Source organism: Oryzias latipes, chromosome 23 (assembly GCF_002234675.1).
Source record: "Oryzias latipes chromosome 23, ASM223467v1".
In the NCBI taxonomy this organism is placed as follows: domain Eukaryota; kingdom Metazoa; phylum Chordata; class Actinopteri; order Beloniformes; family Adrianichthyidae; genus Oryzias; species Oryzias latipes.
In genome coordinates this window covers 6,455,887-6,482,755 of record NC_019881.2, presented here as the reverse complement: position 1 = coordinate 6,482,755, position 26,869 = coordinate 6,455,887, and the positions used below count along the sequence as shown (strand labels likewise).

Below are 26,869 nucleotides of genomic sequence, written 5' to 3'. Positions count from 1 at the left end.
CTAAATTAAACAGGCGCAGCAATGAGATGGCTCCCAAGGGACCGTCAACAAAGAGCAAACTCCTGGAAAAAGTGATTAAAAAAAAAAAAAAAGAATTCCACGACTTCTTAAAAGACAAACTGATTAAAGGTTGCATTGATATAAGCCAGTCATGAATACTCACAATCATATTCATGCTACAACAACAGTTTAGGAAGAAATTCTTTTTTTTAAAGAATTTTCAATGAATTTATCATTCAATCATACTGAAGATCCTAAAGTTATCATCACTAAAGTTTCACACATGACTAATTATCACCAATTTCACTAGTTATTAATTAGTTTTTTTTTCTAGTTCTATTTTTTTTACTTTAAGCGACTTCATAGAAGTGCTCTGTTTGAGTGTTAAATGATCCAAATAAAATAAAAAATTGGGAAAAACCTGGATCTGTTTATTAGATTTTTTTTTAAATCAGAACTCAGCAGATGCATCAAATTAAATAGCCATAAAACCTGATCAGGACATCCCTTCCTTTTTTCTCTGTTGTGCAAATCGGCCACGTCAAAGGAGCAGCTGGTGGCGCAAATTTACCAGTCGGTTTCAATTAAACTGTTGCAAATGGATTTTCAAAGTGAAGCGACAAAATAGTGACGAGCAAAGTGGCTAAAAAGCGTTTTTCTGTCTGTACAGATGTGTATGTGACCCTGCCTGGGAAACCTGCTGAGCAGCCACATGCTACCTTAAAAAACAAACAAAAAAACAATCCAAATCTTCAGAATAATTTTGACATTCTGTTCCCGCTGCACCAGCACAGAGCCTCAGCTGCACCCTGCAGGCGACACATTCAATCCCAAACACCTGCAACTCCTCCAAATGGACTAATCCTTGGATTATTGTTGCGAGATTAAAGATGGAAATTTCCTCTCACCTTCATTTTTGGGCATTTCCTTTCAGAAATGCCAGCCCTGATGGCTTTGAGGAAGCGGGCTCAGGGGGAGAAACCCCTCGCTGGTGCCAAAGTGGTGGGCTGCACACACATCACTGCCCAAACAGCTGTGAGTGTCCCGGCCCGAGCGGTACGCAATAACCCCAGCTGTGACTATAAGTGAAACCCTCTTGCGTTTCCCCCCTCAGGTGCTTATGGAGACTCTGTCAGCTTTGGGGGCTCAGTGCCGGTGGGCGGCGTGCAACATCTACTCCACCCAGAACGAGGTGGCAGCTGCCCTGGCCGAGGGAGGTGAGGCTCCTCTGCTCCTGCCAGCTGACCTTTTTGGATTGTTGCCCCGCTTGTGTCACATGGTGCTTGGATTGCTCACTGTGCATCATGCTTCCCGTGTCTCTCCAGGATTCAGTGTGTTTGCGTGGAAGGGTGAGTCAGAGGACGACTTCTGGTGGTGCATCGACCGCTGCGTCAACGTGGAGGGATGGCAGCCTAACATGGTACCACATCAACAGTCCAAATAAATCCTATTTGTCTACCATTTTTATTATACATCGGCAAACAAATAGATCCTTTAAATAAATAAAATCATTTTCTTTTTTTTCTTTTTTGCTGCTTCTGGAAATGTGTCTAGCATAAAAAGCCTGTTTTATCATCTCCGACCCTCCTTTGCTCATTTATTTTGTCGTCTCTAAATGTCAGATTCTGGATGATGGTGGAGACCTGACTCACTGGATCTATAAAAAATATCCCAGCATGTTCAAGAAGATCAAGGGCATCGTGGAGGAGAGTGTCACTGGTGTGCATCGGTGAGCGCTCGCACACTCGCCTCTGAAGATGGTTATTTGTGCTAAAAGCTACAATTATACATTAACCTAGCTTGAATCAAAAACACTCTTTTGATTATAAACTAAATATAATTCACCTTTAGATCAATCTGATGGGGCTCTGCATATGAGATCTATTTTGTGTTGTCATGTCGCCATCTAGTGGTGAAAAACAAGTTTCTTTTATCAAAATCGATCTTTATTTTATAAAAGGCGATTTTCGTGGTTTAAGCAGCTCAAAGTGCTTTCGACATAAAAAGCAAACACAAAAATTTTAAATGAAGATAAACTTGCCACTTTCCCCTCCCCCCCATCCCCTCCACTGACACAAACCTCCCATGACACACACACAATGTATGCAAACATGGAAATGTGTGTAATTATGAAAGAAAGAAAGAAAGAAAGAAAGAAAGAAAGAAAGAAAGAATTACTCTCTTTCAAAAATGACTATAAACATGTTTTTTTCCCATGAATTTTAACTAGTGTTTGTTTTTTTGTTTTTTGGTGGGTTTGAACCTGTGTAGGTTATACCAACTGTCCAAAGCAGGGAAGCTGTGTGTTCCAGCCATGAATGTCAACGACTCTGTGACAAAGCAAAAGTTTGACAACCTCTACTGCTGCAGAGAGTCCATCCTGGATGGGTATAAAGTTCTCTTGTTCATAGATTCATCCCAAAAGAAAAGAATAAATTCTCCGGGGGCTCCCAGTGACATGTAAGCGTCTGTTTTTAGGTTGAAGAGGACCACCGACGTGATGTTTGGAGGCAAACAGGTGGTGGTGTGTGGATACGGAGAGGTGAGTCTCCCGCCGTTATTCACATAAAATCACACGGTTGAATAAACGAGCTTTACTTTAATGCTGCGTTCACAGAGAGCAGGATTCACGTGTCCAATTCCCATCTGCTGCCTTAAATGAGCTTAATGAGCTTAAATTTGCGGCTTGATGCTTGTCCTAAAATGTGTTTATAAACTAGATGCTACCGCCTTGCGTGTGTCGAGCTGCTGTCAAAGGTTTTGTCAGAAGCAGCAGTAATCACATCTTCCTTGTTTGGCTTCATGAGCCGCACGTCTTTTTCGAGCTGTCCTTCAATGTCAGACGTTTTCTTTCATCCTCAGGTGGGGAAAGGCTGCTGCGCAGCCCTCAAAGCGATGGGCTCCATTGTTTATGTGACAGAGATAGACCCCATCTGCGCTCTGCAGGCCTGGTAAGCCGTTTGTCCTCTGTTCAGCGCTTTTACACCTGACGGATTTCACATACATTGTTGTCTTTCAGCATGGACGGTTTTCGGCTGGTCAAACTCAACGAAGTCATCAGACAAGTGGACATCGTCATCACCTGCACAGGTGGGTTTACTTTACTGAAAAGGGATTCTACAGTTTTTTTGTTTTTTTTTAACCCTTTAACATTGTTGACAGTCTTTCGACTACTGGAAGTCTTCTACCTTTGATGCCGTTAATTGAATTCCACCGGATTATGCAACACTTTACGTTAGTAATGGGTCTCATATCGATGCAAAGCCGATATAAAAAGCTGCATTTGTCCGTGTCTGAATCAGCTGATTCACCTGAATGACTTGCGTTATGTCAAAGGACATGTGCTGTTTAGGTTTATACCATGGTCCGGGTAAATCCTCGATTCTTATTGGCTGCTGGGTGTGGATTAAAAAGTGATAATGTTCCGGTCACCTAGCTTAAATGTTCTGTATCACTGCGCTTGCTTCTTTAAAACAAACTTTTGCTTCATCACCTGGACAAAAACAAGTGGTAAGAGGGGAACTTTCTCTCTGAACTGATCCTTTATTCAACCCATCCTGGCGATCAGCATTTAAATCGCTTTGCTTTGCCGCTGCAGTCGGGGTTATCACGGTACCGCACCACGTAACAAATAGTCTGCTTTTTGTGAAAAAAGCGACTCAAGCTGGAAAAATGACAAGAATAAACTACTAAAAACTGATTGAATATTTATTTCTTTTGTAAGTGACCAAGGTATAAGCGGGTTAATGGCCTTCGAAGTATGCGTTATCAGAAGTAACACACGGAAGCAACTGTCCTCTGCTTGGCGTCCGATGGTTTAGGCATCACCGCGTGCATTAATTTCTGATAATGCACACTTCTTCGGCCATTAACCCTCATGTAACTTTAACATCTGTTGGTAAATTCAGCAGTTTTACTCTTAATTTTTGGAATTTTTTTTAATACTAATTGCAGCTGACTGCTGACATTTTTAGTGGATCTGAAAGAAACAGCAGCCAAGCTAGAAGGATGTTGGAGCTCCACAATGTTCACAGTTTGATAAACATCAAACGAGTATTTTTCAGGCCAGAGCAAAACAGAATGCTCAAATAACTTCACTACCCAGAATCCCTAGAGGGGCCAAGTTGCAGGTGATTGATCAGAGGGATTGATAGGGATTGACTCTTGACGTTGTTCAGTTTTAACACATAAAATACAAAACAATGTTCTCAGATTATCACATCATGATGAACATGCAATACGTATCACTCTGCTAGGCTCCTCACTACGGTACCCATTATGCTCCAACAATCAATCAAGCAGTCGTATTAATACATTTAGACAGATTTTTGAGTGCCTTGTACCACAGAAAACCTGTTCCCGCTCATAGGAACACCCAGAATTCATATAGAAGTCAAACTTTTAAATTTTTTAAGGAAAATGAAAGGATTCTGAGGGTTATCTGTGGTCTGAAAATAGAGTAAATTGGTAAACTAGAGTTAGGTTAACACCATCACACATCTACAAAATCCATTTTATGATTTTTAAAATACATTTAGGCATAATGGCTGCCAGTCCCTGATATTGTATGGGACCTTTACATCGTCTGTGTATGAAGAAGTCATCTGACAAACTTGGTTTCAGGAAAAATCGCATAATCGGTTGTTTTTAAGTTGTTTGGATTGTTTGAAATGTTTGTGAGTTAAGCAGACGCACAGATGCATCATTGATTCTTTTTTTTTTTCATCTACTCCGGATTCACAACATTTTCAATGAAGAAATACTCAGAAACCTTACATATGTCTTCCCTCATCAGAAAAATGCCACAAGATCATGTTAAAAACACAATTTTCATTGGATTGGGTCTTTAATCACATTTCCCGACCTCATTTCTTTTTGTTGACAGCGGAGTAATTAAACTACAGCTTCTGTTTTGTCTGGCTGCAGATTTCACGTCTTTGATCGTCATCAAAGCATCATCTTTATGTATTTATTTCATCTTGTTTCTGTGTGTTTTTTCTTCTTCTTCAGGGAATAAGAACGTGGTGGTGAGGGAGCACCTGGACCGCATGAAGAACGGCTGCATCGTCTGCAACATGGGACACTCCAACACGGAGATCGACGTGGTCGGTCCCAAACTCGCACCGATCTTTTTACCTGTAGAATCCAGGACGCAGCAACAGCCACACAGACAGAAACACAAGCCACACAAGTCTGACCTTGAGCTGTAATTGTTCGCCGTTGTCATAGTAACCAACCATCTTTTAATCCTCCAATGGAATTTTTGTTTTTGTTTTTATAATACACTTTCAGATTTTTTTTTTATATGAATGGCAGCTTTAAAAATCCAATCCACTGCTGAATATTTGTGAGAGGAGCAGTTGGGGGGAGATGACTGAAGCTGTTGGTTCAAATCCTTGCAGGCGAGCCTGCGGACTCCGGAGCTGACCTGGGAGAGGGTGCGCTCTCAGGTGGACCACGTCATCTGGCCTGACGGTAAAAGGATAGTCCTGCTCGCAGAGGTAACCGCACAAAAGCACAAACACCGTGATGGCCAGCGGTTCTTTGAAAGTTTTAATTTTAGCAAACAAAAAGTTTTGAAGGAGGGATCTATTTTTAGACTGATGAAGGTGTCCAGCGCTTCAGATCTGTGATCTGAAGCTGGTTTTTGTCAAATGTGTCCATCTGCTCTTTCAGTCTCTGACAGAGTTGTTTCTTTTTTCTTCTTTTTAAGCATTTATCCAGCTATCTTTCTTTTGACAGCATGAAACTCTGCTGTTCTGGTGTGTTTTACTGTTTTATTGTTTTGCTTTGCTTTTATCTGGTGTTTTTATGACGCCTATTTATACTTTTAACTTTAGTTGTTGTTTTTAGGGTTTAGGGGGTTTTATTGTTTGACTGTGGTCACTTTAAGGCACCACATAAAAAATAAACTTACGTTTTTAAAGGTTTTCCGTTTATGCCCAGATCGCCCTGGAGGATTTGGACAAAGTTTATATTTTAGTAAAAACAAATCAGAAAATGCTCAATAAAAAATTAAAAATAGAAATATAATGGTTACTGTAACAGTCATTTTTTTATTATTTTTTATTTTATTTTATTTACACCTGCCAGTTTTCCTAACATCGACCTCCAATCACGCTCATCTTTTCACTCCTGCTTTTATAACCAACACACAAAATTGGGGATTTTTAGCTTCAACAGAAAAAAGAAAAACTCCACTTTTTTAGTCAAAATGGTTTCATCTGATTATTCAAAATGGCAGCTAAACAAACATTTGTCCAATCATGGCTTGAGTGGGAAATACTCCAGACATGTCGACGTAAATGCCACTTTATGTTGTATCTTTCAGTGTTGCGAGTTTTAACAAATCCAGTGGTTATTGCTGATAATTCTGCCAAAACTATGCATGTCCCGTCGATTTCTATCCTAAATTTAATCCAGATGCTGACACAATAAATAAGGTGATCATGTTTGTTCCTTTTTGTCATGAATTATTAAATCTACTTCTGAATATTGATGCACAGATAAAGATCTTTTGTTCAAGAAAACCTTATATTCTGGGTCTGCAGCCATATTTAGTATTTGCCACAATCATGATACAACTTGTGAAATCCTGATTTATTAGGAAAAGTTCTATGAAAAGTTCATATCAGTAAGAATCAGAATGTGTTTTATGAAGGTTTTATCCCATTTTCTGAGGCTCCATCACCGTTTCATCTAAGAGAATTTACTGATGATTCAAACTGCAAACGTTGCTCCTCATTTTGTCTTTTAAACTCCTCTGGGAAGCCTTCTTGTTATATTGGAGCTCATAAGGTCTGTCCCAGAATAGCTAAAAGTTGTTTATTTAAAATGCAAACTAATTTCCTTATCTATGATCAAACAGCAGAGCCGGTTTGAATCCAGTTTGTTGGTAAAAATTCATCCTATAAACAGGAATGTTTCTTCCGTTTCTTCCTCACATGTAAACATGAGCTCACGGCGTGGCGAGTAAACAGGAATTTTTCCCATGAGTGAAAAGGCCCCGCCCCCTTTAAATCACAGCTTGGCCTTCCTGCAACACCCTTTTTTAATTTCTACTTCTGATCCTTTCAGGATTTCCGTTCCTCCTCTGAAAGTTTCACTTTCCAGACTCTGTTTGACCTTAAATGGTAATGGGGGGGGGGGATCCGCTTCGAGTGCCGTTGACCCATTTTTCTTTGTCTCCAGGGTCGTCTGCTGAATCTCAGCTGTTCTACCGTCCCCACTTTTGTTCTTTCCATCACTGCCACAACCCAGGTAAAACCTCAGGATCCGTCAGGTTTACCCACAATCCTTTGCATATTTATCATTCTACATTACAGGCACGTTTGTGTGTGTTGTGTTAAGTCCCTATTTAAGCAAAAAGGTTGTTTTGTATGCAATTAAAAGGCTTGAGTGTCTCCTTACAGGCTCTAGCCTTGATAGAGCTCTACAATGCCCCAGAGGGACGCTACAAACAGGATGTTTATCTGTTGCCTAAAAAGATGGGTAAGGGTTTTTTTTCTTTTACTGTCGTGTACCAAAAAAAAAAGTCTCCCGGCCAAAAATGAGACACCAAAGTACTTCATAATGAGTGGAGACTGATTGGAGTCTGAGAGAAAATACTACAACTAAGTTTGTTTTGTCCTAAAGAAGGCTTGAAGGCAAACAACAGATCTGTCAGGAGAAGGAAACAGATTTTTTTTTAAAAAGGGGTGGAAAAAAGAAGTAATTCAAGTCATTGTTTGATTCACAAACATGAGTAAAACTGACATGAAATTTAGTTTAACTACATGAATTTGTCACAGTTGGTTTAAAATAAAAAAAAATGTAAATCTCTTGTTTTAAAGATAAAGAAAGTTGTGAAAGCCTTGGTATTAAGAACAAATAAACCAGTTGAGTCTCCCTGGTGTCTGTGCAGCTCTGAGGAGTTTTATGAATAAGTCTCATGCTGTGTGTGGGAGGGGCTGAGTCACCGACTCCAGAAGGTCAAAAGTGCTTACACACGAGACGAAATATTTACTCCCGTTACCTCGTTTAATTTTGCGCTGTAAAAATAACCTGCGATCGGCTAAATCGGCAAAATAATCAGCTTAAAGTTCAGTTGTAATGCTGTACAACTCCTCACTACACACTTTCCTCACAGACGTGAACATTTCCCCCCTTATCTTTTGTTTAAAGCAGGGCTCCAGACTAACTTTTTTCACTAGGAGCACAGTGGCCCCCAACTCAAAATTTTAGGGGCACAACCAGAAAATTTAGGGGCGCATACCGTAAATCAACATTCTAACCAAATCTACTATTTTCCACTGTATTATGAATAACTACTTTAATAATAGATGCAGAAATTACAATGCACTGTTTCAAATTCATTGTCACATTTTAATCTGCACTTTTGAAGATGCAACAACAAGGTAAACTGACAGAAGAAGGTAAACTGTAAAAGAACGGGCGATGTTCACTGGATATCAGAACAATCGATACAGATACCTGAGATCAGAGAGAGGCTCAAAAACTGATGGAAATTTATCTTGGTGACACCAAATATGTGCAGCCAAGAAGCACAATAAGCGTGTTTGAGATCACCCAGGTGGACGCAATGCTGTTCAGATCACCTGGTGTGTGACATATATTTTTGTTTTTGCTCCAACATCACCTGGCAAGGCAAGGCAAGGCAAGTTTATTTGTATAGCACAATTCGTACACAAAGTAATTCAAGGTGCTTCACAAAACAGAAAAATGCATTAAAATCACAATACATCATAGAAATAATCAACATAAAATTTACTTTAAAAGAAAAGAAAAAAAAAAAAAAAGATTTAAAAAGAAAGGAAGGAAAGAAAGGTGCAGATAGGACCTTTCAGTCATATACACGGCTAAACAGAAATGTTTTAAGTCTAGATTTGAACATGAACACAGAAGAGGCCTGTCTTACGACTTCAGGGAGGCTGTTCCAGATTTTAGCTGCAGAATATTGAAACGCTGATTCCCCTTGTTTAGTTCTGACTCTGGGAATCAACAGGAGGCCGGCCCCTGAGGTCCTCAGAGTACGAGATGGTTCATATGGCACTAACATGTCAGAGATGTACTTTGGTGCTCGGCCATGGAGAGACTTGTACACAAGCAGAGCTGCTTTGAAGTCTATTCTTTGAGGTACAGGGAGCCAGTGCAGAGACCTGAGCACAGGACTAATGTGATCATACTTCCTGGTTCTGGTCAGGACTCGAGCAGCAGCATTCTGGATGTACTGAAGCTGTTTTACAGCTCGTTTTGAGAGGCCGGTGAGCAGGCCGTTACAGTAGTCTAACCTACTGGAGACAAATGCATGGATAAGTATCTCCAGGTCTCGCTTTGAGATTATGTTTTTGATTTTGGCAATGTTTTTCAGGTGGTAAAATGCCGCTGATGTTACTGACTTGATATGGCTGTTAAAGTTCAGGTCAGAGTCCATGATTACCCCTAGATTTCTGACTTGATTTGAGGGTTTAAGAGACAGAGAATGAAGGTAGCTGCTGACACTTTCTCTTTGTTTCTGTGGGCCAAAAACAATAACTTCGGTCTTGTCTGAGTTTAGCTGGAGAAAGTTGTTCTGCATCCACGCGCTGATCTGTTGGAGGCAGTGGTTGAGTGAATCCACTGGCCCATATTCACCTGCTGTCAGTGACACATAGATCTGAGTATCATCTGCATAGTTGTGATAAGATATGTTATTACTCCGTATTAACTGCCCTAGTGGCAGCATGTAGAGGTTGAACAGAAGGGCTCCCAGGATCGATCCCTGGGGCACACCACAATTCAAGCCCATGTAGTCTGAGACACAACTCCCAATTTCAACAAAATATTTCCTGTCTTCTAGATAAGACTTGAGCCAACTTAGGGCAGATCCAGAGATGCCAACCCAGTCTTGGAGTCTGTGCAAAAGGATCCCATGATCAACAGTATCATAGGCAGCGCTCAGGTCTAGCAGGATTAAGACAGAGACTTTGCCATCATCAGTGTTCAGGCGGATGTCGTTGGTTACCTTGATAAGAGCAGTTTCTGTGCTATGATGGGGTCTGAAACCTGACTGGAAAACATCAAACGAATTGTTTAATAAGAGAAAGTCAGTGAGCTGTTGGTAGACAACTTTTTCAAGGACTTTTCCTAAAAATGGCAGATTAGAGATAGGTCTGTAATTATTCAGTACAGTGGGATCAAGACCGCTCTTTTTCAGGAGGGGTTTAATGACTGCAGTTTTTAAGGCCTCTGGAAATATTCCAGATTGAAGAGACATGTTAACTATTTGAGTAATTGATGGCAACACACTGTTCAAGACAGACTTTAGAAATCTAGTCGGTAACACATCAATGCAGCATGTAGACGAGCTCAGACGGGTGATGGTCTCTTGGACAGTTTGGTCAGTGACAGGTATAAAGTGAGTCAGCTTAGAGTGAGTAGGTGGCCGTTCGATAGTTATATGTGTTGTGGAGTTGATGGCTTTTTTAATGCCCTGAACCTTGCCATTGAAAAATACAGCAAACTCATTACATTTAGGTGTACAAACCAATTCTATTGGTAGCTGGGTTGGAGGGTTAGTTAATCTGTTAACTGTTGTGAACAGGATACGAGAGTTGCTGCTGCAACTTCCAATTATTTCAGAGAAGTACCTTTCCCTTGTTCTGCATAAGATCTGGTTATAAGCGTACAACTCCGCCTTATATATTCCATAATGAACCTGGAGTTTTGACTTGCGCCACTTTCGCTCGGCTCTGCGGCACTGTTGTTTCTGTGCCCTGACTAGATCATCATTACTCCAGGGAGCTTTCTGTCTATGTTTTCTCAATTGAACTTTCATAGGGGCAATGGCATCCAGAACATTCAAGATGCTAAAAGTAACAGAATTCAGCATTTCATCAACATTGGCACCAGAGACGTTTTCAGGGTTTATCATTTCTACAAACTGTGCCCTAGTGCTCTCATTTATTTGTCTCCTTTGGACAACTGCAGGGCCAGGCGGTGGTTTGGGAGCAACAGACAGGTCAAAGAATACACAGAAATTATCAGAGAGGGCGACATCAACCACACTGACATTGTAAATATTAACCCCCTTTGTGATGAGCAGGTCCAGAGTGTGCCCTCTGCTGTGGGTGGGGCAACTCACATGCTGAATTAGACCAAAGGTTTCAAGGACAGCATTGAGCTCTTTTGCATTTCTGTCATTGACATTATCAACATGAACATTAAAATCACCTGTAATGACTAGACCATCAAAGTCTGTGCACACAACTGAGAGCATTTCAGTGAAATCATCAATGAAACTTTGGCTGTGCTGAGGAGGTTTGTACATAACTATGCAGAGTAAGGGAGGAGTTTGTTTTAGCTCAATCTTAAAGGACACATACTCAAATGATGAAAACACACCAAATGATAGTCTGCGGGTTGCAATATTATCTCTAAACAGTGCAGAAACGCCTCCACCCTTTTTATTTTCTCGTATTTCCGATTCATGTTTGTAGTTGGGGGGAGTTGATTCGACTAGAACTATGTTTCCTGTGTTTTTGTCAAGCCATGTTTCAGTTAAAAACATAAAATAAAATCATAAAATTATTTTTTTGTGTTTTTTTTTGGCAAATTGAACTCATTACTTCTCTAGGTCTGACTAGCTGCAGCATCAACTGACTGTTGGAAAGATTCAAGTGTTTCACATCTAGTCTTAATAACTCCACACAAATGAAAAGAAGCTTTAAGAATCCTGAAGGCTTCAGAAAGGACGAGCTGGCTCCTTCATATCTCCATGTGAAGATTTTTTTTAACCTTTAACACCAGAAATGTTGCTGGAAGCTCCTAAATATCACCGGCACACCGTTACTCTTCTTCTTCTACTATTCTGATGCCAGAAAAGTGGGATCGGCCTTGGACCGATATGCAACACATCACTACTGTAAACTGATGCATATCAGTGCAAGACTGCTTCCCCCCCCCCAGAATCCGCTGAAATTGCGTAAACTTTAATTGCGTAAACGATTGAAGATTTACAAAAGCAGTGTTAAACTGCTGGATTCATCTTTTAGAAAGCCTCACTTGATGTTTCTAAAAGATTATAAAGTCACTTTTGAAACTAAAGAGTGGTTCAATTTAGAAAATTGAGGATCAGCAATTCCCATCTGACAGGTTCCTCTGGTGAGTGAGACCCTGAAAGAGGATTGATGGGAATTTAAGGGCTAAAACTCCAACATCTGGTAAAGGAAGACCTTTTTTTTTTTTTTTTTTAATCTTTTCTTTAATTGAATTTTATCTTTATGACCCCACAGACGAATATGTGGCCAGCTTACATCTCCCAACCTTCGACGCACATCTTACAGAGCTGACTGACGAGCAGGCCAAGTACCTGGGCTTGAACAAGAACGGGCCCTTTAAGCCGAACTATTATAGGTATGCAGACCTCCCCTTTAATCCATGTTTACTCCATCATGACTTCATCTTGTAGAAACATTTTTCTTTTTTTTTTCCAGGTATTAAACCAGTGGGTTTTTTGGGGGGGGGGTTGTTACCTGAAGTCATGTTAATACTCAATGAATCACAGAGGGAGAGGAGGACGGACAGGAAAGTCGACTCATCTGCTTTTACATCCAGGACCGCAGAATTTGGGCATGTATTCCCCTACAGTCGTGGCAGTTTTATTTATCCACGTTTACCACAGTAGTGATGATTAAAACAAATTTAGCGGCCATTCGCCACGAGGACATGTCACTTCCCGCCATCGTCTTCGCGCTCTTAAGATGCTCAATTGTGTGTGAAGTTGTCCGTGAATCCTCCATCCTCACCGCTGCCAGATCTTTTATTCTTTATTTGTTTAAAATGTAATTACATATGCGGAAAAAAATCATTGATTTAAAAGAGAAAAGAAAAAAACTGATTTTTGTGTCTGACATTTTTTCTTTTTGTATCCTGTAGTCGTTGTCCTTTTCTACTTTGTTCTCTGTGAAATAATTAGCAAGGAGGGGCGGGGCTAGTTTAGTAGGCAGGTGTCAGGCCCCAAACATATCTTGTGTTTTATTTGACAAATATTCGGATTTTTGTTTTCAAGCATATTTTTTTTATAATGTTACTTTTTGTTTTGTTGTTTTCCTTTTTATTCTTTTTTTCATGTCTTTAACCGTCTCTGGAAGGAATCCAAACCAATCATTCTACATTTTCACAATAGAATCGCCTCATAAGCTGCTTTTATTTTCTCAACTTCTGGCTGTTTAAACCTTCCAGTGTAGAAATAATGACAAGTATTTAACCTTCAATATTTTCCTTTGGATGGCTACACTGTATTAAAAGCACGGCAGACCCTCCACACAAAGGTATACTGTATATTTAGATATTTATAGAGATTGTAGGATTCTTTTATTTTATATTTTTTTTGTCTTTGCTGCTCCATCTACCATCATCATTATTTTTTTTTGATAGAATCAAGAGGAAAACTGCAGATTAAATGTGTAATAAATGCTTTCAAAACCCCAACTGTGAATATGGTAACACACGGTGAAAATACAAGTTGTTGCCGGGCAGATTTCCTCTCTCGGCATCTCTGTGAATGCTGTACTGCCGCTGACGCTAACAGCCTAGGTACTTAATGGTTTCAATTCTTTTTCACCTAAATCGTTGCATTTTCTTTCTTTACAAGAAGCACATCTTTTCCGAATTTGCAAATAATCTGTCATAGTTTCCATAGGCGATGCTCGGCACTCCTTCCACCTTTCAACATGTTTATTTCTATAAACAAACTACACAAAAAACTTTTTTTAATGGCTGAAAAAAATCCTATTCATGTCAAATTTCAGTAACTTTTTTGTTGAATTAACCCCTCCCTGTCTATTTACACAAATATGCACCAAACCGCTTTGGCTCCAAAGTTATCTTAATTTAGCCTCAACTTTAAAGCAAATTTTTTTTTTTTTTTTTCTTTTCATGGACTGAAATAAATTCAAGAAGTTACACGTGTATGGAGGATCATAAATGTCTATCAGCAGAATATTTTTGATCAATTAAATCATTTTTAATTCACCAAAAATAGCTCAGTTATTGCATTTTTTAATCTTTTAAAAGCTTTCACATATTCACCTCGGGAGAGAGCTCAAATTTAAGTCGATGTTCGTAGTTTTGATTCACAAAAATGAGAACAATTGCATACATTTTAGAGCTCAACTATATGAATCTGTTTCTAGGAATTTGGTTTAAAATGAGCTTTTTTTTTTTGTCTTGTTTTGAAGTTGGGAATTAAATTCCAATAGTTTAAGTTAGGAGTTTTAAGCTACGTTCACCCCACCCTCAGAAACACACCTTCAAGCTGCCACTTCCAAAATAGCGTCTATGTAAATGTGAGTAAACATACATTTCAGGGTGTCCAAGTTCAAAACTCTCACGTTCATGCGCTGCTACCCACGTTTTTACAGACGTTTTCGGCTTCTACGTACAAAATGTGTGGCCTTTGAACGCACTGACAGTTAAAGTAGGTCGAACTTTGACCAATCAGGGACTCTAGTTTGGTAGTGATGAACGGATGTCGTCCCTTTTTGATTCATGGAAGTACCAACCGTTTGAAAATTGATCATGGAGGTCAAATTATTATTTGTGGTTTGTGCCAGACAGAATTCTGTGAAACCAAGATTTGCAACATTTCGCACCAAGACTTTACCACCTGCAGGTGGCTGACATGCGCTAGTAAAGTGTAGAAAAATAACAAGAAGAAGGCCCTCCCCGCTTGTCCAGTGTGAACAACATTAGCTAAGCTTGAACACACGTCAAATGCCCCTTGTGAACATAGCTTCATTAATGAGTCTCTTTCTGCCGTGTGTGGGAGGGGCAGACTCACCAACTGCAGAAATAAAAAAAACACTTGTTTAAAACTGAACTGTCTTCATACTCACCAAGGAATACATTAATATTAGCTCAGTGTTAAATGAAAAATTGTGATAACTTATAGAACCCTAGAAAAGTAATTTTCAAAAAAGCTTCAGAAATTCATAACCTTTCTTTTTAATCATATTTTTGTTCATTCTTTTAATAAAAAATACAAAATCATACCTCTTTTTAAGAAATGCTTCACTGTGATCTGTTGTCTAGATTTATTTCTTGTTTAGTTTTTTCTATTAAATTGCTTTCTTGCTGATTCAGACACTCCTGGCCCTCCATACTGACCTGATTTGGTGCTTTAAAGTAAAAAAAGTAAAGAGTAAAAGTTTTTCCTGATCGTGCATTTGACTGACAACCACCTCTACTCCAAAGCCAAAAATCAAATCTCCCTCTTTTTGTTGCATTTGTTTGTTCTCCTTGTGCTCAGAACGTCTACAGCAGTTTCTCTGACCCATTGTCTTACATTTCTGTTGAATGTGCAATCTAAAAAGAGACGAAAGAAGTATTTTGGTGGAAGAAGGCGGCGCCGATTCCTCTGCGTCGGTCTGCGTTTGTGTCTTTGTCCTCATCTCCACATGCTTTGTGAAGAGCTGCCTCAGGATCCGAGGCGGGCAAAACCTTTTTCAGTCTGATCGACGTTTTGGTTTAGGCGGGGAAGACACCAGCATCCAAACTGTATATACAATGCTACGTACAGATATGATGACCTTTTAACTGTATAGGAAGCTCAAAGAAGAATCAACCACTGTATTTATTGATGTAAATCCTCATTTAAAAACATGGCAAAATTCACAAAAATGTTTCAAGATCTCTAATAAAGGATAGAAAACCCTGTTGAAATATTGCAAATGATAATGATAGATGATGAGCAATAATAAAACTGTAATCTAAATTAATAAAATTGTTAAAAATGTTTTTTCTGTGTCTCCTGCTTTCATTTTTTTTTTCTTTTCGGTTGCATCTGTTGAAGTCAGTCACACCCCCATGTGACCCAATCCCATCCAGCAGCAGTCGGAGACGTCCCCGACATGAGCTGGCCCCTCCACACGTGACCCCAGCCATTTGACTTATCTGACCTTCTCTTTCAGCTTTTATTTTGGTACATTGTACAGCTAAAATCCAATCATCTTTTGATTTATTATCAAAGTTTTCCCAGTGGTCTTTGAATTAGGATTAGATTAGACAAAATCAATAAAAATCAGTGGTTTTCTAGGTCATAGTTTCTGCAGAGCGGCAGTAGCTCATTAGAAATTCACCTTGGAATTGTTGGCGGGGCTGTTGGTGCAGAGCAACTCCGCACCCACTTAACATGAGAACATGTTAAAAACACAATTATCATCACAGTATGTCTTTTAAATTTTAAAAGTAGAATAAAAATCCTTCCTATCATGGTTTTTTTTGTTCTTTTCCAATTTAAACATTTTTTAAAAAGTTTTTATAAAATGATATTCCTTTCAAAGAAAGCTCAGTTTGAAGGTTCAGCTAAATAAAAGCAATTCTACTCTACTCTACTCTGCACAAAATCTCCTTCTCTTCAGTGACATGGATGACTTATTTTCATTAGACTGAAACTTTAAAGGTAAAATTTTGTGATCTTAAAATGTGTTTTAGTCACTTATGGAAGTAAAAGCCTAATAATGATCCTACTGACCTGGGTTTTTTTATTTTTTGTTTACTTTTTGTCAAAGCTCAAGCAAAACACTCGGAAAATCTGTCTGTTTTAGATATTTTTATGTATATGGTGGCTGCCGTGGTAGAGCGGTAGGGCGGTCGACCCATGATCATACAATTGCAGGTTCGATCCTTCATCATTGTGCAGAAGTTGCTTATTGATGGAGCTAAAATGATGTCAGTGTGTGACGACCTGCAGAGACCACATGCTCCGCCAGTGTGGGGGTGGGGGTGGGGAAGGGTTCCCAGTCGCCATCAGTGCCCCACTTCCTCACATCCATTATTTACTGTCAGACTAAATGAAAAGGTGACTGGAGGAGCAGAGGCTGCATGAGGCTCCGCCTCCAGCTCCATGTCTGCTGACGGTCGTCGTTCTGTCCGTGTCCTGATGGTCTGTGGAGACTTGTGGAAATGTATAAAAACAAAAAAGTCCCAGCAGCAGTTGAATCTAGATTTGTAAACCCTTCAGAATAAAAGCATGAAAGCAGCATTTGAAATAAAAAATAAAAAATGCTGTTTAGGATTTCAGAATAAGATTTCTGGTTTGAGTTTCTGTTGACTTCCTTTTCTCTAATCTCCAAACCTCGATCTGTCAGGCGGGTTAGTTATTCTCAGTCGACTGTGGGAGAAAGCACACATGGTTTGGCAGCTATGAGATGACCTACTGACCTCTCTTCTTCACTACCTAATGCAGAAAGACAGCTGAGATATGCTGTCTGAAAAAGAATAAGAAAAATTAAAATTATATCAGAGAAGTCAAATAAAAAAAGAAACTGTTAAAAAGTATTTTATAAAGACTATTTTTTAAAAGATTCTAAGAATATAAATTGCAGAATCATTTGATGTAACCTATATTTTATTTAACATACAGCACCTGACAGAAACAGTAAATTCTCTAAAATATCATTGTCAAAGTAGTATTTTATTGTAACATGGCAATATTTTTCAATTTTCTTTCATTTTACAAAACACAAATTTGATTTTTTTTAAAGAATTATTTCTTAAATTAAAAAAAAAAGGTAAATTGTAAATTTTTTGAGAATTATTCAAACAATACTTATTACCAAACTAATAGATTTCAGTAAAAAAAAATACAGTAATTGTATGAAAATTATTGAAATCTTTAGTCTTTTGTTGTTTGGTGTATTCTTATTTGCTGTGCTTTCCTGGGTTAGATGCTCTTTCCTTCATTGTTGGATGAGTCTGGATTCTCTTCAGTGGGATGTTTATTTCTTTTTTTTATGTTTCCCTCCCTGATTGACTAAATCCTTTTTTTGTGGGACTTGGCCCCATTTATTTATTTTTTTCCTTTCCGCATGTGTGATCCTTTTATAATAAACCAGTGTAATATGAAACCAGGTCTCCCACGCTGACGAGTTTGTCTCGTCAGCCCCTCTTAAGGAGCCTCTCTGATGAAAAGGCTATTTTTGGTGTTTTAACATGTTCTTGTGGTATTTTTCTGATGATGGAGGACATTTAGAAATAATAATATGCCCCAAATTGAGTATTTTCTTTATTCAAATAACTGTGAATCAGTAGCAGATGTAAAAATGCATCCACTTGTAGACGACTGGATCCACGAACGACTTTGTTTTCCTCGTAGCTGCTGTACGGCTGGATAGCTCCAATACTGCTCACCGTTATTGTCGCACTGCTAAATTCAGTTTGGGGTTGTGAGGAGCTGTAAGCTAGCAGGAGAGAGTGTAAACAGAGAGCTCTCAGCCATGGGGGACAGAAAGCCATGCCAATGGTCCCACCCAAACGTCCTATTTTTAAACCTGTTTGATGCAACAAAGCAGATTCCACGTTGTCAGGGATAATTTGAAGAACGCATCTGTAGGTGCACTTGATTAATTTTCGTACCTTTGTATTCATACTACAGACTGACATCACGTCTGTCAGCTTTACATTAGCAGTACATTGAGCTGCGTCTGTCGGATGCACAGACCTTTCTTCTGTGTCCCCTCTATTGTCTCCCGTCGTCTCCTCTTGACCTCTGATTGTTATGAATATGCTGAAAGAAATAAAAGTACAAAAGGATGTCATGCCAAAAAAACAAAAATCTTTTGACTATCAAATCTGATAAACGCTTCCACTTCCCAAAGAAGACTCAATCTTTTCATAACTTCGATTTTTTCTATGTTGACTTACTCTTGTCTCCACTGGTACTGAATCACACCAGAGTTCACTTGCAAGCAGATCAAAACAAACACTGTAGAAACACCTTAAAGTCCCACTTCAATCATCTTTTGATGTATTTTCAAACTGTTCAAACACCTATGGTGTTTGAATTATGATTGTCGTTTTTAGCCACAAAAAAGATATGTCATTTTCTATCTGTCACTCGTGAGTGTTTTGTTTTGTCATCTTGCGTGTCAGTGGAAGAAATATGGCACCAATAAAGCACAAAATTGACTAATCAAATCCCCTACAATCCCAACTCTATCCATATTTTTGAGTAACAATTAAATCTTCGCTGAGGTTTTTTTTTTGTGTGTGTGCATAGTTTGAGTTTTTATATCCTTCTGACTACAAGCAATGTAAACTAGTCCTCTGTAGATGATATTTCTAAACCTGAATATCTTCCAACTACTGCATAGGAGTGAATGAACTCCTTTTGGTATCTACAGAGGACATTTGGGGCTTCCAGTGATACTAAATGTTTTCAGGGGCGGAGCTCTGGGAGTTGTGGTTTTTGGTGGATTAAAAAAGTTTTGACGGGACAATATTATTTTTCTCTGGTGGTCAGGAGAATATGAGAGTGAATGGAATATTGTTCCCCTTTGAAACCAGCCTCTCCGTGTGCCTGGCTGGAAATACAGCACCAAATATTTCATAAATCAGAATAGAGATGTGGAAAATAAAAGCCTGGAGCAACATTTGCGAGATTTACACTGCTATGACATATTTCGCACCAAGCCTCTTCCTCCAGTAAGTGACACACACGTGCAAGTAAACGATAAAAAAAGAAGAAGCCCCTCCCTGCTTGTCCAGTGTGAACACCATTTGCCAAAGACGCACGACATGCTTGTAACTTCAAAGTTGGGATAAATTCAGATTCAACTATTAATAAAGCACTTTTCCTGTTTCAGAACACTTCTAAGTGCTTTACATTTATTTATATTTAAAAATAGTAATCATTTAAAAAATGAATAACACGTGTATTTTAGATGTCAACTTCCTTCCTTTTGTGAAATGTTAGCACGTTTTTTAATCATATTTGACTGTGTTGTGATTTAGTGTGTGTGTATTTCAAGTTCTGTCAGGTGTTACAGTTCTCACATCACACAGTCAAGTCATTAGAGGGCTAAAGGAGCCCTCAACGTCTGTCCACTCTGCTGCTCTACTGACACCGCTTTCCACGAGGTCATTTGGCCCCACCTCTCCGTCGTTTGTAATCCCGCCCCCTCGGGGCGCGCGAGGATAGCAAATGAAGCAGATTGGGGAAAACGCGGCGGCAGCAGGAGGAGGAGGAGGAGGAGGGGGCATATCTTCAAGTTGGCTCTCCGGAGTCGCACCGCTCTCCTGCTGTGCAGTCAGAGCTCTACACCGGACCGGTATACGGAGGAGGAGGTGAACCGCAGCGACCGAGCAAAGATGCAGGCGGAGGACATGGAGGTACCTTTCATTAATAACCTTAACGATAACGGCGACAGGCAGAGGCCGAAAGGGAAAGATGTGTTCAAGGACCAGCAGAAGGAGTCGGAGGTAAATGTAAGGGGCGTTTGTGGACGGCGCCGCGGCTCTGGAGGGGTGTACACTCCTGCATGTGTGTGTGTTGTTGTTGCTGGGGAGCTTTTTTCAGACCTCCAGCCCCCCCTCCCCTCCCCTCCCGCCATGCTTTGGCTCGAAAGCATGCGCGAAGACGGCGAGGTGTTATTTTGGCAGCTGAGCCCTAAAAATAACCCGGTAATCCTGCGGTGGGGCCGAACGCGAGAGGAGAAATATGCCTGCCGCCGAGCAAGACCCCCAACCCTGGACTCGAACCCCAGCATGGAATTATTACCGCTGCAACTATTTCCTCTGGGCATCACATCTGGTTCATTCATCAAACGATAATCTGATGGAATGAATTCATTAATCTGACAGCGGGATTTACCACTTTACTGCACCTGCAGGAAACATCAATTTAGCTTTTAGAAACATAAAAAGATGTGAAATGAGCAAAAATATGCTTAAACAGCCTTTTTGCTCTCAAAAATGTGTTACTTGGACTAAAAACTATCGGTATATCAGCAAGAGTCTGACAATGTGATACATATATCGTGATATTGTACCGAAACAGATTTTTCTTTTTTTCTCTTTTTCTTGTTTATGGAGTGTGACATAGAAAGAACTCTACCTGGATATTAATACACCATTGTAATAAAATGGTAAAATTATGTTTATTTAATGATCACAATGTTGAGCACTGTAACTGTATCTCATATATAAATTGCTTTTAGCCTAGCAAATTCATAGTGCTTTTATTTTGGTAACTTCAAAAAAATAGTTTTTAAAGGGAACAGTCAACACAGTCTGATTTCCACACCACCATATTTTTCAGTATAAGAAAAAAATTAAAATTAACGTGCCTTAACTAATAATGTTCTAAAGTTTGAGGAAATCAAGTGCTTTTTATTTTCCACATTACTTAATGTAGCTTCTCCAGTTTTAAACAACTTAAAAATAAAAAGGGGGGGGGGGGCAAGACACTAATTCTTTCCAGAAAACAATAAAGTGTGATGATGAGGCAAAATGACAGGATGAAGGAGAGCACTTTCATATGGCTAAGATGCTTTATTTACATGACAGTCTGCAGCTGCAGCTTCGCTTTGTCACACGCGGAAGGAACCACAGATTCCCATTCCCATTCATTCTTTGTGTTCCTACGCAAGTTTTTAATGAGAGATTTGGGGTTCTACGTACAAAACGCGCCGCCATTAAACGGACGTTGCAAACTAAACCAGGTTGAACTTTTACCAATCGGGAACTCTGATTTGGTAGTGACGCGGTGAAACTCGCCAAACTCGAGGCGGAGCTTGTTCATCTGTTGAACCCAGACACGACGACGAGCCTGACGAAATCATGCTAATCTTTTTTCCGCTATTGCAAGGACGCTAGCAATAAACTAAACCATTTCCGTTTTGCGCCCAAATCACAGCATTTGTACAGCTCTGACATTTCGCACCAACCCCTTTCTAACTGTATGTGGCAGTCATGAGCTAGTAAACAGTAGAAGAAGAAGAAGCCCCTCCCTGCTTGCTCAGTGTGAACACCGTGGGCTAAACGCATGCCAAATGGCCGCGTGTACTTAGCCTTATAAACCTTAAAATATTGCAACCCAAACACACGTCTTGGATATCCAAAGGAAGTTTTAAAGATATTATGGGATGGCCACAGGACCTACGACTTTGTGTCAATTTTGCAGAAATTTGGCAATTTCACACATTATTTGGGGGGGGGGGGGGGGGGGCCCTTAGTTCGAGCGATCTTTGTGAATTTTCACACACACACACACACACACACACACACACACTTCGCCAGTTTAAATCTACAACCACAACCGATGTTTTGTTGACCTCTGACCTCCAGAAGAGGCTGTCGTCTTGAATTTTCCAAAACGATGATGTTTTGTAACATCTAAGAATTCAAAGAACTCTTAGGGATTTCCATCTATTACAATATATTAAATCTATTTGTAGAGTTGCAAAATAAAGGGTTGGTTGGAGTAGTTATTTAAAATGTTTTTTTTTTGTTGCTTTTTTTTATGGTTTCAAAACAAAAAGATTTACAACACAAAACTCTCAAAGATGTATTAAGTATTTACTGAAGTTTTCTGGGGGAAGCATATTAATCTAACAGCTGCTGTGTGGTCATGATGATAGTGGCGGCGGTGGAATCATAGTATGGAGATCCTCTAAAGCGAAGGTGGGTGGGGGGGTTGGAAGGTCCCCTGCCTTGAATGTGCCCAGTGACGTGATGCAAAGTGTCAGCACGAAGTGCCACAGCAGTTTGGAGACACAATTGTTTTCGATTAGAGGGTAGAGTTGGGATTGAACAGAGAGGACAGAGCAAGGGATCTCAGTTCCTGAAGTTTAGCTCCAGATCTTTAATTACCAATTACTCTTTCAAAATAAAAGACTTTAAAAGTATATATTTTTTAATGTAAAAATATAAGGAATTTTTTTAAAGCAACAGGAATTCATAACTTTAATATCCCTTCATATTTCCTGCTGGGAGAACAACCAGTATTCTGACAATAATTATACATATCAGGAATAAAATAATGCAGGATATTTTTAAAATGAAGAATAAACTCAAATGTCCCTGGAATATAACTTTCGATTCTTCGGATTGTAACTTGCTAATCTGTTTCATCATTTCCAAATGACTCAATAAAAGAAATGAAATCAATTGACAGAAAAATCGACCATCTGTCTATGTTGGTCAAACTACCACAACAATTTAGGGCAAAATCACCCTCTTCAGCCATTTGTGTAAAATAATCAAAGGCTCCAATTTTTCTCCCTTGTGCACTTTTTCTACCTGGTTATAAGTAAACAATGCCGCAGGTTTGATCCACCCCTAAAAGTGCAATGTGAAAGAACAGAGAGTACAATTTTCAGACCAAGCCTACCCTAAAAAACAAAGAGAAGGGTTGATTTAAAATGTAATTATTTTTTAAAGCCATTTTAGACTTCTTTTAATTACTGTCAAGCTCTGCACATGTAGAGTTTCTGTCCTCTGTACTTGACTTGACTTTATTTAAAGATCTTCAGGTACCAAATTGTATCTAAAATCCACACATTCAAGCAAGTGGATTAAAATTAAAGTCCTAATAATGGCATCTTCAAATTATAAAAGGTTCAAGGATCTTCAGTAACACATGTGACCTTTGTTCCAAGCTCTGTCTTTGCAGCGTTCCTCATCTTTTCTGCTCTCCAGGCCTCTAAAGAGCTGAACGTCGTTCAGCTGAAACATCCAACAGCTGGATGAGTAATGGACAGCACTGGTCACATAACATTGGTTTTTGAATCCGGTTTTCCTTACCATTCAGTTTTTCATAAACCTCTTGAAATTAGGAAAATGTCATCAAGTCCTTCTTATGACACAACTTTTAAAAACTAGCTTTGTTTCAGAGAAACATGCATTTGAAGAGCAGTCAAAAGCATATTACAGAGTCATTTCTATTTTTTTCTGGCACAACAGTAAAGTAGAAGACATCCATAGTTACACTTCTCTGCTTACAGAAGGCGCTTTGGATGATCGGGGACATCTAGTTCCTGACGAGGCTCTTCTTGGATGTTCTAGCTTCTGAAACAAACATTACTATGCATTTTTTAATACACATGTCTCACAAGGTGTTTGTAAATTCGTTTTTTTTTTTTTTGTGGTTGTTCCCACAGATCCACGCGAAGTTTATGAATGACTTGTTTTGCTGCCATTTCTTTGAGTCTATATGGATTTCGCTGGTTACAGGTGCTTTTCCTTTTAGAAGAGCGAACAAATCAGACAAAAAAACATTAAAAGAAACTTTTACTTCCATGAGTCAAACACTCATTTAACACTCAGAACAGCAAGCTTCAATGATATTTGGCAGGCACTTGTCAAACCGCTGTTGAGAGATGACAGGACTAAAGAAAATCAGATGTGAACATTTTTTTAGTGGTTCAGTCACCAAAGTGCAAAATCTTAATTTAAGTTCATTATTGCTTTAGAAAATTATATAATTATATAAAATTATAAGATTGAATTTGAAAAATCATTTTTTTAATGTTTTCTATTAGAATGAGGATGTAAAAAGCTTAATTAATCTAACATAAAATCTTTATTTTCTGTCCCACAACCCAATTTCTGCAGTTTTTTTTTCTTAAATTCAATTCCATTTATACAGCCCAATATTACAACACAATTGTCTCAACGGGTTTCACAATTGTACAATACATAAAATCAGTCATAGAATTCAATTAGTAATGGCTAAATTAAACTAAACAGACTGAACTAAACTTAGACCCTCCTTCTCGGTACGAAAAAACTCCTAAAACAAAAACATTCCAAGGGGAAAAAAAAATAAACCTCAGGGATGCCCACATGAAGGACGGATCCTATTCCAGGATGGATAGGTGACATTCCCAGACTCTTAAATAATTTGCTTATCTAACTCCACAACTATGGAGTCCTATACTGTTCATAATTAAATAAATAAAGATGACCACGTGCAAATACATAATCAACCAATTAATCTATCATAAATATATAAAAAGATCATGAAATTGTGAAAAACCTGCACACAGATTTTAAATTAGCCATTATATTATTCAATATATTTCATTTTGCTTTAAAACCCTGTTCATTATTTTAAAACAGCATTTTAAAATATTCATTTTAATCATGTTGAATATTATTATAAATCTGTCTTTTCAGAACCTCAGATTTCAAAAGCAATATTTTCCAACTTATCTTTTTTTTTAAATTTCACATTGCTGTTTTTCAGAATGACTTATTTATTCCATGATGAACTTTTTCAGCAGAATGAGTCTGTCAATCAGTGAAAGTGGGTGGGATCTACACGCTCATTGGCTGATCCCTGGAAATAGACTCATATTCCTAGATACCGCTTTGCTGTGTGCCAGTCAGAGAGATGACATATTTCAGCGACATCTCCACGGCTTTGCTGACATCAGCGGATCAAGTAGTGACAAACCATTTGTGTCTGCTGCAGAAGATGCAAACACTGACGACTCTGTTTTTGTAGTTTGAGGGTTTGTGTGGACCAAACCACAGAGGAGCTCCGGTCGTCCACATCTTTAAGTCCCCCGTTGAAACACTCCTGACTCTCGTTCTCAAGCCATTCGCTCAGAGCAGGTTAATAAAAGAACAAGTCTCTGTTTTTTTGGAGGAAACCTTTTTTTATTACTTTTCCGGCGAACTGAGCAACACAACCTTAACTTGCGCTCACACACACTCTTGCGCTGCACGCTCTGTCTGATAGAGATGGAAAAAAAACGCTGAGACGGCCATCATCAAGATGTAGTTTCACTGCAGGAGCTGAAGCACAGACTCTCTCTGGGATGATCTCATGAACTCAAACAGGGAAACATTGTTATCATGTAGAACTATTCTAAAATAAATAAACCGGATCTCTTAACATTCTCCGTGTGCGTTGTGCATTCATGCATTGTGAGTGAGATAAGCACAGACACCGCTCCATGTAGCTATTAGGCTAAAAACATTAGCTGGTAGCTCCTCCCACACGCGGCATGGTGCGTTCATGGAACTCCAGTTCATAGCTCAGTGGAACTCCCAACAGCCACCCAGCCTAACTTAGACCACTACTATATTTTCATGAGAAAATGAAAACCGCCGAACCAACCACAAAATCACCCGAATTATTCATACTCGCCCAAAGCCATTTTTATCCGCAAATTTAGAACCAAAACTGGCAACACTGTGGATGTGCAGAGGTGCATACTCCCCCTAGTGTTGAGGAGTGTGCACTGCGCCGTCACATTCGCTGAAGCTACTTAGATCGATATAGTTAGGGTGCTGCTGCTTATGTCTGAGTAAAAGAGTAGCCAATCACAAAAGTGTCTCTGCCTTGTCTGGTTTGATTGACAGACAGACTCATTCTGCTGAAAAATGTCATCATGAAATAAATAGGTCATTCTGAAAAACAGCAATGTGAAATAAAAACAAAGATACTTTGGAAAATATTGCTTTTGAAATCTGAGGTTCTGAAAAGACAGTTATAATAATATTCAACATGATTAAAATGAATATTTTAAAATACTGTTTTAAAATAATGAACAGGTTTTAAAGCAAAATGAAATATATTGAATAATATAATGGCTAATTTAAAATCAGTGTGCAGGTTTTTCACAATTTCATGATCTTTTTATATATTTATGAGAGATCAATTGGTTGATTGTGTATTTGCACGTGGTCATATTTATTTATTTAATTATGAACAGTAAAGGACTCCATACACAACTACATGTTTAAATAGTCCAGCAGGTGGTTTTCATCCAGACATCCAGATGGAGATTGGGGGCGGTTGGGGCCACGAGACGAGCCAGAGACGACTTGTACAGCCAAGGTCAGGAGCAGAGATGAGCCAACTGGAATCTGGAATCACTCCCACTCCCCTAGAGGGGAGTGGGAAAGAGGGACAACGCATGACTCACACTGCACCAAACAGAGGCACGGAGAACTAATTGATAAATAGATTTAAAGGATTCAAAGGGGTTTATTGTCATATGTACGGTAAGGAAACAGGTTTCCTTGTACAGTGAGATGCTTACTTTGCTGTTGGCTCTGAATGCCATAAGGTTATGCCATAAGGAAATGATAAATA

At 39.1% G+C, this 26,869-nt stretch overlaps 2 protein-coding genes across 3 annotated transcripts in view; both read left to right on the top strand.

Moving 5' to 3' along the window:
* LOC101159714 (putative adenosylhomocysteinase 3) overlaps window positions 1-13,800 on the top strand; it is a 51,060-nt gene extending 37,260 nt beyond the window's left edge. Inside the window, exons 4-17 of the mRNA XM_023952640.1 lie at window positions 935-1,035; window positions 1,115-1,217; window positions 1,326-1,420; window positions 1,623-1,729; window positions 2,272-2,388; window positions 2,479-2,542; window positions 2,863-2,951; window positions 3,020-3,090; window positions 5,011-5,105; window positions 5,403-5,501; window positions 7,192-7,260; window positions 7,413-7,491; window positions 12,273-12,393; window positions 12,474-13,800. Coding sequence (XP_023808408.1) covers window positions 935-1,035; window positions 1,115-1,217; window positions 1,326-1,420; window positions 1,623-1,729; window positions 2,272-2,388; window positions 2,479-2,542; window positions 2,863-2,951; window positions 3,020-3,090; window positions 5,011-5,105; window positions 5,403-5,501; window positions 7,192-7,260; window positions 7,413-7,491; window positions 12,273-12,393; window positions 12,474-12,480 — 1,217 coding nt within the window. The 3' untranslated portion in view covers window positions 12,481-13,800. The remainder of the gene's footprint in view (window positions 1-934; window positions 1,036-1,114; window positions 1,218-1,325; window positions 1,421-1,622; window positions 1,730-2,271; window positions 2,389-2,478; window positions 2,543-2,862; window positions 2,952-3,019; window positions 3,091-5,010; window positions 5,106-5,402; window positions 5,502-7,191; window positions 7,261-7,412; window positions 7,492-12,272; window positions 12,394-12,473) is intronic.
* Window positions 13,801-19,938: 6,138 nt separating this feature from the next.
* Window positions 19,939-26,869, top strand: part of LOC101159479 (striatin-interacting protein 1 homolog) — a 40,455-nt gene continuing 33,524 nt past the window's right edge. For both annotated transcript variants that reach the window (XM_011490929.3, XM_011490928.3), the window contains exon 1: window positions 19,939-20,241. In XM_011490929.3, the coding sequence (XP_011489231.1) occupies window positions 20,131-20,241 (111 nt within the window). In that variant the 5' untranslated portion in view covers window positions 19,939-20,130. The remainder of the gene's footprint in view (window positions 20,242-26,869) is intronic.